The sequence below is a fragment of the Pogoniulus pusillus genome, chromosome 44, assembly GCF_015220805.1.
Source record: "Pogoniulus pusillus isolate bPogPus1 chromosome 44, bPogPus1.pri, whole genome shotgun sequence".
Lineage (NCBI taxonomy): Eukaryota > Metazoa > Chordata > Aves > Piciformes > Lybiidae > Pogoniulus > Pogoniulus pusillus.
The window spans coordinates 1,347,599-1,359,418 of record NC_087307.1 but is presented as its reverse complement, the minus strand read 5'-3'; the positions used below and the strand labels follow the sequence as shown (position 1 = coordinate 1,359,418).

The 11,820-nt window shown below is 52.2% G+C and overlaps 1 protein-coding gene across 1 annotated transcript; it reads right to left on the bottom strand.

The window, feature by feature from the left end:
- Positions 1-1,458: 1,458 nt before the first annotated feature.
- Positions 1,459-2,397, bottom strand: LOC135192805 (olfactory receptor 14A16-like). The gene has a single exon (XM_064176189.1). The coding sequence runs from the start codon at positions 2,389-2,391 to the stop codon at positions 1,459-1,461; it is 933 nt and encodes a 310-aa protein (XP_064032259.1). The 5' UTR covers positions 2,392-2,397.
- Between the last annotated feature and the right edge of the window lie 9,423 nt (positions 2,398-11,820).

The window sequence follows — 11,820 nt, the reverse complement described above, 5'->3', positions numbered from 1 at the left end:
CAGCTGATGCTTGAACACCACTGATCTTTACTGATGGCGAAGCGATCCAGCTTGTGTTGGGATGACAACACATCTGGCTGAGGAGATCCAGCCTGTACTGAGAGGGAGAGGAGAGGTCTTAACTGGGAGAGATGAAGAGGATCAAGTTTGCACAGGGTAGTGCCAATCCTGTACTCTAATGGGGCTGGAGGATCCAACTTCTCCTGGAACAAGGTGCAGCCTGCACTGGGCAGGGAGCAGGCAATCAAGTTTATGGAAGGCTTGCCCAGTCTGTGCTCAGAAGAGCCTAGACTGGCAGCCTCTCCTATTCCCAGGGCCCTGCCCAGCCCCAGCTGTGGCCCATGTGGGCTTTGCAGACAGCTCTGCTCCAGGGAACACCAGAGGGTGGGCACAAAGAGAGGCTGCTCAGGGATGTCCTTCCCCCAAAGCAGCCCTTGACCAGCTTGAGGATGGAGATGGCCTCGGAACTAAACTCACCCTGAAATCTGGGGTGAGAAGCAAGTGCTGGAAACAGCCACTGAGAGATGTTGGGTGACGACCAAGGCCCTCAGTCTGTCTACACTACCAAGGGTACAGAGTGGCCTGCTCCTGTCTTCTGCACCTCCAAGCACTGGTTCTGCACCACCAACCTGCAGTGTGAGTCCTTTCTCTGCCTGATCCCTCATGAAAGCTGGACTCTGGTGTTTTCCTCTCCTGTGACTTATTAGCCCAGCCCAGCTCCCCAAAAGATCTACTCACTTCCCCTGCTGCCTGTCCAGCACCAGTGTCCTCTCCCAAGCATAGCCCAGCCTGGTCTGGCCCCACAACAGTGCCCATCTCTGTAGGCTGTTCTGGGCAGTCCCAGCCCCTCTGAAGGGCACTGCAGATGCTGGGGGGTGGAGAGGATTGAGCCCAGAGCTGGGGGACATCCATGGCACAGGGTGTGAAGAGATGCTCTCCTCTGATGGCAATGCTGCTCTGGAGGCCAGCTCTGTGCCAGGAGTATCCCTGGCCTGTCCCTGCCTGCAGTCCCAGCACTGCCATCCAGCAGGATGGTAACCAAGCTGCCAGAGCACTCAGGCCTTGCCCCAGCACAGAGGCTCAGCAGAAGACTGTGGAAGGGAAGAAAGAGCAGCCCAGGACAGCCCAAGCGCTGGGGCTCCCTGGTACTGCTGGGCTGGGACATTTTCCCATCGACCTCTGCACACAGGCACTGTCCTGCAGCTCCAAAGGTGGCCTGGAGGAAAGATCTCAGAGCATCAAGTCCATGCAGGGCCCATTCTTGTCTTGAACACACAGGGAACAGAGCTCCTCATGTCTGCAGTCTCCGGGTCACAGCACACAGACCAACACTGAATCCAGAAGTTCTGTGGGAACAACATTCTCACCAATGTGACACTGCCAGCAGCAGCCAGAAGGAGAGAAGCCAGCCTGGGGCTGCAAAGAGTGGCCTCAGAACTCCTCTGCAGCAGGCAGAGTTCAGTGCTTCTGGAACCATCCAGCTATCAGTGTCCTCAGGGCATCCTTCAGCTCATTGTTCCTCAGGCGGTAGATGAGAGGGTTCACTGCGGGAGGCACCACCGAGTACATAATTGCCAAGACTAGATCCAGGGATGGGGAGGAGAAGTAGGAGGGCTTCAAGTAGCCAAATGTGCCCGTGCTGATAAACAGGGAGACCACAGCCAGGTGAGGGAGGCAGGTGGCAAAGGCTTTGTGGCGTCCCCGCTCAGAGGGCATCCTCAGCACTGCCCTGAAGATCTGCACATAGGACACCACAATGAAGACAAAACAGCCAAATGCTGCCAGTAAGCTAAGCAAGAGCAGCCCAGCTTCCCTGAGGTAGGAGCTGGAGCAGGAGAGCTTGAGGAGCTGAGGGATCTCACAGAAGAACTGACCCACAGCATTGCCCTGGCAGAGGGGCAGGGAAAATGTAGTGGCTGTGTGCAGAAGAGAATAGAGAAAGCCAGTGGCCCAGGCAGCTGCTGCCATGTGGGCACAAGCTCTGCTGCCCAGGAGGGTGCCATAGTGCAGGGGTTTGCAGATGGCAACGTAGCGGTCATAGGCCATGATGGTGAGGAGAGAAAACTCTGCTGCAACCAGGAAGACAAAGAAAAAGAGCTGAGCAGCACAGCCTGTGTGTGAGATGTCCCTGCTGTGCCACAGGGAATTGGCCATGGACTTGGGCACGATGGTGCAGATGACACCTAGGTCAAGAAGGGAGAGATTGAGGAGGAAGAAGTACATGGGGGTGTGCAGGTGGTGGTGCCAGGTTATGGTGGTGATGATGAGGCCATTGCCCAGGAAGGCAGCCAGGTAGATGGCCAGGAAGAGCCAGAAGTGCAGGAGCTGCAGCTGCCACGTGTCTGAGATTGCCAGCAGGAGGAAGTGGGTGATGGAGCTGCTGTTGGACATTAGTTCTCTCTGCTGTGGGGGACTGCTGAAAGAGAAGACTTTGCACAAGTTAAGACGTCATTCCTTGAGACACTTCCATGGCTGTGTCCCAGAACATCCCTTCAAAATTCCTTCTCTGCCCTTGCAGGAATTCTGTGCACTCTCAGCTTCACATCCTTGCAGTCATCATGGCAGAAGGCAGCTCTCCTGCCCTGTGCCTCTGGTGGTGCAGCTGGGAAGCTCTACCCTGGAGCAGGTGCTTGTCCTCTTCCTCCTCTCTAGAAGAGAGAGCCCAGAGGCTGTGAGAGGTGGCAGCTCTACAAGCTCCACCAACTGCAGGTCCCTTGTCCTGCAGCAGACACTCACCCTGGCAAGGACTGGGAAGGTTTCTCCTCTTTCAGCTCTCAGTCACTCTCCCAGTCCTGGCCACCCTGAAACCGTCTCTGTCTTATTTGTCTCCCTGAGTTCTTCTGGCAGTGCCCTCAGCCCTGCTGTGCTGTGCAGAGGAGCTGCTCCTGGGCAGAGCTGTCTCTCTGCAGTGCTGCCCTCTTGCCAGCAGCTTCTTCCATCTCAGGAGCCTGGCCCAGCTCAGCAGCAGAGGCATTTTAATGACTCCTCTGATGGCTTTGGTGCTGACTCCATGAAGCTCAGAGACTAACTGAAGCTGATGAAACCTCTCAGGATGTCAAAGTGCAAAGTTTGTCTGTGTGTTAATGGGTCCCACTGAGGAGCATCACTGGCAAAGCCTCCCCAGGGGCTGCTTAGAGCAGAACTTCAGCAGCAATAACAACAGGGAGAACAGGGAGGTCAAGACAGCAGTCAAGGCTGCTCTGATCTTGAGGAAACAGGCATGGCTTTTCTCAAGCCAAGGGCCAAGACCTGGCCCCAGGCACCAGGAAGCAAGATCCTGTCCCTCACACATGGCTCAGGGCTCTTCCTGGGGAAATGGGATGTAGAGAAGAGCAATGTTAAGGGCAGCACCGTGGTGCATTCCCAAGCTCCTGAGGTTGGACAAGGAGGTAATGAGGCCCCAGGGCTGGAGGCAGCAACTGTCTCCTCATAGACATCAGTTGCAGGGGCAACAGCCACGACCAATGTCACAAAGACCTTCACGTGCCACATGCCCCTGTCACCTGCACCTCAGGCTGTCCTCAGGCTGCATGACCCAAGCCTCTTCCCTCTAGTCCATAGTCACCATCCTGCTGCCCCCCCCTTGCTCTCACCTTCCTTCACTGCTGTCTCTCCATCCTCCTTGGCTTCTTCTGGAGAGACAAAGCCTTGGGCTCATCCAGGCTCCTGCTGGGTGATCTCTTGTGCCACAGCACTGCCCAGGCAGTGACATTTCTCCCTTCTCATGCCTAATCTGGATCTCCTCAGCTCCACTTTGTGGCTTTGACTCTTTCCCATGCTGCTCTTCACTGTGCAGAGAAGTGTCACTGTGCCTCGCACTGCTCCCCGAGCACTCTCAGGCTACTCCTACGATGCCCTCGGTCTGCACATGACTGAGAGATCCAATTTCATTTGAGAGCTTCATTTCTGTCGCATTGCAAAGGCCTCCAAATGTCATCTTGGAGATCTCTGAGCACTCTCTCAGGTGTTGTCAGGTGAGCACAAAGTGGTCATAGACAAACAAAGAGAGATTGAGAGGTTTTATCATGGATGGTTGAGGCTGGGCAAGGGGCAATGGCTTTGAACTGAGAGGGGAAATTTAGACTGGGTATAAAGAGACATTTGACAGTGAGGGTGGCAGAACATGAGATCAGGTTGCCCAGAGGAGGGGATGCCCCATCCCTGCAAGTGTCCAAGGTCAGGACCTTTGAGCAGCCTAGACTAGGGAAACATGTCCCTACCCATGGCTAGGGGTTGGACTTGATGCTGCTGTTGGTGTCTTCCAAGCCCTGCACTCCATGAGTGTCTGCATCTAATATTCCCAACTCCTCCTGCACAGGGCTGCAGACAGCTACACACACCAGGTGGGTGTTTGAATCTGGACTCTCATAAAGAAGTAAGAAGTGTCCTTCCTGGGACAGCAATGGCCATGGTTTGAGAGAAACAATTCAAAGCCCAAATGCACCTCACTCAGAAGAGGAAATCAGGAGGATGAGAATTTGACTGCTCATGAACATGGTGGAATTTAGCAAAGTTTAACAGAGCTTTATCCAGGTTCAATCTGGTCTCAAGTTTCACTCTGCTGTTTTATGCAAGAAATGCACAAATGCCAATGGATCTGGGACAGGATTAGAGGAGCATTGCCTTTGGGTTGGGCTGAAATGATCCCACACAGAGCTTGGGAATGAAAGAGGTGAAGGAAGCCACCTCTTTGGGCAACCTGGGCCAGTGTCTCACAATCCTCAGTGTAGCAAATTCCTCCCTTCTGCCTTTTCTGAAGCTCTGCTTTCTGACTTTCAAACCATCAAGCCCTTGTCCTGTCACAAGAGGCCTTGCTGAAAGCCTGTCCCCAGATTTCTGAGTAAGGAAAGGCCACCAGAACAGCTCCTCACAGCCTTCTCTTCTCCAGGCTGAGCAATCCCAACTTTCTCAGCCTGGCCTCACAGCAGAGGTCATCCACACCTCTCATCATTGCTGTAGCCTTCTTTGGCCCCACTCTAAAGGGTCCATGTCTCTGCTGTACTGAGGATTCTAGAACAGGAGCCCACCTGCTGCCCTCCCTGCTGGGCATGCAGCCAGGATGCAGGTGGATTTCTGGGCTGTGAGCACACAAAGCTGCTGCTGACACTCAGGAGGAATTCCTCAATATCCCTCAGGATCTCAGAGGAAGGTGTTAGGAAACTGTGGTACAGAATGTGTCAAGGCAACTGCAGAGGTCCTGGTTTCTCTCCAGTCAACTCTGTTGTCTTCCAGCTGTGGGTGGTTAGCAAACAAAGCCTACTGGTGGCTGGGAAGAGAGCTGCACTTGTCTGCTCCTTCAGTGCAAGCCCTGTCAATGCTCTCTCTATCCTCTGTGCTGGGTTTCAGCTAGGCAAGGGGTCATGTTTGTACCTGCAGCCATGGTACCACAGTGGCTCCATGACCCTCCCTAGCACTGAGGTCACACTGACAGATCTGTGCTTTCCCAGATCCTCCCCACAGACTTTCTTTCCAATGGGCATCACATTTGGCAACCTTCTGTCAAGTAGAACTTCCCCACTCTGGAGCAGTATTGCACCTCACGAGCAGTCAGCTGAGCGTTATTCACCTCCATATGGGATTGTGGGCAGGTCAGAAATGACAAAGTGATAATAATTATCTGATCTAAATTATTTACATGGAACTTGTAACTTTTCTTTAGAGAGATTTCTCTGCCTCATTCTGAGCAGGATTGGACGTGGCACTTGGTGCCATGGTCTAGCCTTGAGCTCTGTGGTAAAGGGTTGGACTTGATGATCTATGAGGTCTCTTCCAACCTTGGTGATACTGTGATACTGTGATACTGTGACAGCTGGTAGATGATGGAAAGGGCCTTGGAGATCAGCCCTGACAGCTCCTTCAGCACCCTTGAGTGCATCCCATCTGACCCCATGGGTCTGTGTGTATCTAAGTAGCTGAGCAGGTCCTCTTGGATCAAGGCACCTTTGTTCTTCTCCCTACTTCTGTCTTCTGGCACAGGACACTGGGTACCCAGGGAGCAGCTGATCTTACTGTTAAAGACTGAGGCAAAGCTGGCAGTAAGAACCTCAGCCTTATCCTCATCCTTTGTGATGTGCATTGTGCCCTCACATCAAACCTCATTTTCTCCTGGAGATTTTGAATGGCACACCCAGGAGACCTCCAAAGTTGAAGCAGAAGTGTCAGGAAGTCTAGGAGAAAAAAGTAGAGAAGTAACACAAACTCTCTTCAGGGTCTGTCCAATCTTCTTTTGAGGAGTGGCCAGCAGAGAGTTGTCTCTTTGCAGGGCCCTGCTCCAGGAGGTGTCTGCAGGACAGAGCTGAGCACAGTGATGGGGTAAAGGAGCAGACCTGAGGCCAGAGCAACAGCTCCTAGCAAATGTAGTTGTGATGGTTTGGGTGTTCCCTGCCCCCTCACACTTTATAAATCACCCAGACTAGGCTCAGCCAGCTCTGGAAATATGAATGAAGCTATTTGTTTACAGCTGGCACAATATACAAGCAGATAGTTACAGTACATACAGTTATAGACAGAAATAGACAAGGTAAGAAGTAACACAGAAACACAACTCCCCTCCCAGAAACCTGAGTCCCCAGAAGGAGCTCCCAACCACCCCTCACCTTCCCCCTGCCCCTCTCAACCTTACCCCAGTCCTAAGGAAGAACAGAGGTTCAGCCAAGAGGTTTAAGAAGCAAAGGTTAGTCCAAATGGAAAGTGGGGTTAGGGAGTCAGATGTTGCTCAGCCAGCAGCTCAGGGCAGAGCGAGAGAAAATAGTGAGAGTGTTACCTAATATTTTCATTTCTCCTTCAGCAAGACTCTGAGGGGAGTAGACATCAGCACTGTTTTCCTTTCACAGCCTATGATCTAGCTCTTCTCACCAAAACGTTCTAGCTAGCTTCAAACTAGCACAGTAGTTCTGCAGGCCACTCTCTTGTGGTCCTGCCCTGCAGTTGTCTGCTGGGGGTTGTCTGCTGGGCAAGGAGCTGAGTGTCCACTGAAGATATCCCATCTTCAGGAGCCCTGCCTGTCTGCTGTGCCTGTGCTTTGGGCTTAGGAGCTGCTCCCAGCAAGGCTCAGCTCTTCCCTAGTGTCCAGGGTAGTGCTGAGCCATCCCTTGCAGGTCAGTGTTCTCTGAGGCCTTTGTTTCTCTCTGGCAGGTGCTGTGTCTGTTGCAGAGAGCAGGATTAATTCGTGGCCGAGTGGAGAATTTATCAAAAATAGATATTTTTTATTTTCCCAAAACCCGCCCCCACAACTATATATACAAAGATTAATTTCGTTTGATAAACAGGTTGAGTTGCATGAGAATTCTACAAGGATACCATCAATAATCTGACTATATATTTGACGTCAGAATTTTGGAAAAGGACTCAGTTATTAATTAATAGTGGTTTCTTACTAAATTAAGCTAAGCCAAATAACTCACTCAGGCTGGCTCGTGTGGTCTGTCTTCCTCCTCTGGCGGCTGCAGGAGTCGTTAAGGGTCGTTAAGGGTCGTTAGGCAGACAAAGGTGTGCCTAACAGCAAAGCAAGTCCTTAGTCTCTCTGCAGTCCAGGCACAAGGGAGTGAAAGAACTCAGGCAGAGACATGCGTCCAGGCACAGGCAAAATCCAAAGCGGGAACCCCAAAGGTGGGAAGACCCCCAATAGTTATAACCTTCGCTAGACAAAGGGCAGAGTTACCACACCTTAGGCGCGAAAGCACACGGCCAATCCCAGCCTGGCTCCAGCGCAGGAACTCATGGGGCAGTCCCCGCCCCCTTCACGGCTGCAGGGCAGGCGAGGGGGGAGGGAAACCAGGCAGCTTTTCCCCTTTCCCCCCGAAGTCCGGGCAGGAGAGGAATTTAGGGGTACAGGACTCCAGGACATCCCACCCCGGTGGTAATGAGCATCTTTGTCTAGAACTTGAGTGATAGGTGATCCCCCTTCAATTTAGGAACCTATTAATATATATATATGGCTTAGCCTTTTCCAACATTAACAATAGGTAATACATTAATCGCCCCAACAATATTTAACAATACTTAATAAGGCTTAACAATAGCCCCAAACAGTATTAAATAAAGCTACACAGTCAATTTGAAGATTGCTCTGTTCCTGGTAGAGCAACCAAGTTCATGGCAGAGCCTTAGATGCTCTGAGTCCATGGCTGGAGGTCACAGTCCGTGGGTCCTGATGCCATCATCCACTGGCCACCCCGGTGATATGACTCCATCTCTCGTGTAGCTGGCTCTCCCTTTCCCAGGTGCTGGTCAGGTGGTCAGGAACTGGTCCTCTGCCTCGACCTTAACCTGTAAGGAGACAAAACCTGCCTCGGCCTATAAAGGCCAGGCTTGACAATGAATAATTGGGGACGATCCACCGTGCACTGATCCGGTGACCTTTTCCATTTGTATCTAGGGCTTCCCAGGCATATAAGCCTCTGGGTTTACCCAGTGTCATTGGCACCACCCCTATAGAGGGTAGCCTGACAAGCACAGGTTGGCCCACTTGCATCTGGGACAAGGATTTATCCTTCATTCCCCCTGGCACAAGGTCACTGTCCACTACTGGCTCAGCTGGGCAGAAGGCCTTAATCTTGGGGCTTCCATAGCTTCCCCAACGATTATTGACTGTAAAGACTGCTTGGGCCAAACGTGAGTCCCAGCCATCCTTAGACACATTTGCATGTCTTTTTATCAGGCCATTTGCCCTCTCGACAATGCCATTTGCCTGGGGGTAATACGGGGTATGAAACACCCATTTCACCCCTTCACTACGTGCCCAGTCTTGCACTGAGGTTGCAGTGAAGTGCAATCCATTGTCGCTCTGGATGCACTCAGGCATTGGCAAGATGCCGAACCAGTGTTTGAGAGTCTCAACGGTTTGAGCTCCCGAGGCTGCACTGGTGGCAGTGGCCATGGTTAGACCAGAGACCACTTCTACGCCAACCAGTATGTATTTTATTCCATGTGATGGCTCGAGGGGTCCCACATAATCCACCTGCCAGGTGTTCCAGAGACTTCTGTCCTGGCGGATATGCTGGGCTGGTGCAAGGTTTGGGTGGTTGGCCTTCAGCCTTATCTGGCATTGTGGACGGGCTGAAACAATGGTCTCACATGTTGAGAGTGAGACTGGCCATCCCCGAGACCTGCACTCATAGTAGAGATCAGCTTTGCCTGAATGTCCCCTTTTAAGGTGCAACCATTCAGCTAATCTCTCCCAAGCCTTTTCCCCTCTGCCCACTACATGGATACGTGCCAGGTAGTCAGCCTGCTGCTTCCATTTTGCAGCAGGGGTTTCCTTCTTAGAGTGCCCTTTGACCCACCCCACCTTGATAGGTCTCGACCAGCCTATCTCCAGCGGTCTCTGCCAATCTCCAGCTCTCCAAACCTTGGTGCTGCCAATCTCCCATTGATTTGCCTCCCATTGGCAAATCCACTCCGTAGCTCCCTTAAAGGTGGCATAGGTGTCTGTGTAGATGGCTTTGGCACCATTTTCTACAGCTAACATGAGGGCCCGCAGTTCACCCACTTGTGCACTGCCTTCACCCTCCTCAGTAACAGTCCTGCCTGTACTGATTTCTAAAGCTGCTGCTTTGTAGTGCCACTGTGAGCCCACTCTCTGGGAAGAGGCATCTGTGAACCACACTCCCTCAGTGTCAGAGTCTGTGGTTATCTCTGGAGCTACATCTATTGGAGATGGCTTATAGGGCTGTCCCAGTAAAGTTGTGTCTGGATTTACTGGTTGCTGGAGTTTGGACACCTTGGCCGGGCCCTCTCTTAGAGGCATGAGCTAGGCAATTCCCTCTAAGTAGGCATACCACTTCCTTACAGTGGATTTTTGGGCTATCCCCTCTGGTGGAGGGGATCCCTTGAGAATTGGTTTAAGCAGGAGGAAAGGTCCTTGCACCACAATATCCTGTGTGGTGCGAAGCTTCTCTGCCTCCTTAACAGCCCTTGTAAGGGAAAGGAGCCCCTTTTCCCATTCAGAATACCTCTTCTCTGTGTCCTTGAATGCTGTAGAGGAAAACAACAGGGCTCTAGTGGGGCCTTTAGGTCCCTTCTGATAGATTCCACAATAGGAAGCATGTTCAGAGAAGCCCCATTCTGCCCTTAAGGGGTCCTGTGGGTGTAATGGGCCCAGTTTCTGGTAGGCCTTTAACTCGTCCTTAAGGGTTTTAAGGCTCTCACTGTGTTTTGCTGTCCAATCCCAGGCCCTGTGCTTTTTCAGCAGATCATACAGTGGCCTGGCAATCACCGAGAAGCCGGGAATATGCTTCCTCCAATATCCAAGGGTTCCCCATAACTTCTGCAGTTCCTTTTTGTTCCCGGGAGCTTGGCCCTTTTCAATTTCCTCCAGGGTGTCAGCAGGCACTGCCACTGCTCCTGCTATCCACCTGGCACCAAGGAATTTGATTTCCTGTCCTGGGCCTTGGCACTTGGCAGAGGGGATGTCTAACCCATTCTGGGTCAGCAGTTCCCAGATGGCTTTTGCTACGGAGCCCACCTGGTCTTTGTTGTCCCCACCCACTAATATGTCATCTATATATTGATAAATGACAATGCCTTCTGGGACCTTGATGGTGTCCAGAAGCACTGCCAGTGCATTGTGGGCAATGGTAGGAGAGTGCTTGTACCCCTGGGGTAAACGATTAAAGGTGTACTGAATCCCCTGCCAGGTAAAAGCAAACTGAGGCTTATCCTCCTCTCTCAGGGGAATCATGAAAAACATATCCCGGATGTCCAGGGCAGCCATCCACGAGTGGGATGCAGCCTGAATGGCTGTGACCACTGAAGTTAGGCTAGGCACTGCTGCTGCAAGGGGAGGAGTATTAGCATTCAGCTTCCTATAATCTATTGTTAGTCTCCAGCATCCATCCGGTTTTTTAACGGGCCAGACCAGGGAATTGTATGGAGAGTGAGTCCTACAGACTATGTCTCCTCTCCAAGTCAGCAATCACCTCAGAGATGCCTTGTCTGGCTGTTGCAGGTAAGGAGTATTGAGATGCATAGGTGATGCCAGCTTGAGGTAACGCTGGAGCCAACTGCAAGGTGTTTACATGGGCTGTTCTCACCTTCCTTGACTCCACCCCATAGGCACCGAAGCTCCAAAGAGAGCCGTTTGGAAGATGCCACCTCTTGCCAGCCAGCACATCAAAACCCAATATATTCCCCGGGTAGGGGCTTAAGGCAACTTCCACCAAGGTGCTGCGTTTGTCCCCTGGGAGCCACACCCTTGTTTTAGCTAGGTAGCAGCTATCAGGTGCCCCTGTAACACCTTGTATTCTTATCCTTTTACGGGATGGATGTATCCCCAGGCTCTTTGCCAATTCTAAGTTTAAAACACTAAATTGAGCACCTGTGTCAGTTAGGAATTTTATGGCCCTTCTACTGGGTCCAGTCGGGATTAGGATAAAGGGTTCGTCGTTGTCAGACCATTGACAGATGTTTACAAAGCGGTGACAGAGGCCTGACGCAGTCACCGCCTCATTTAGTTTTTTGACTCCTGCTGGGAAGGCAAGGAAGAGTTAACCTTCCTGCCCGGAGAAGCAGCTGAAACAGTCGCGGGGGGGCTGCCACTTCAGGGCGTGCCGCTTCCGGAGCCACCGCTGGGCGTGCCGCTGCCGCTGGCCCTGGGCTTCTCACGGCTGCCTCTGGATTTCGTAGCTGATCTCTGGAGACACTGCACTAAATCCTTCAGCTGCCAATCTGCCAGCTGCTTTAAGACCGTCTTTGGTACCCCTAAAGTCAGGGCTTGTCTATACCAGCTGTTCTTTTCTCTGGGTCTCCAGTCACTCTGTTGGTCTCTGCCCCTTCCCCTCGGGGAGAAGCCTGAAGGACCGGTCCCCCTGGGGGGGCAGT

What these genes read in the sequence shown, in the direction of transcription:
- LOC135192805 (XM_064176189.1), bottom strand. Translation starts at nt 2,391, where the DNA reads ATGTCCAACAGCAGCTCCATCACCCACTTCCTCCTGCTGGCAATCTCA.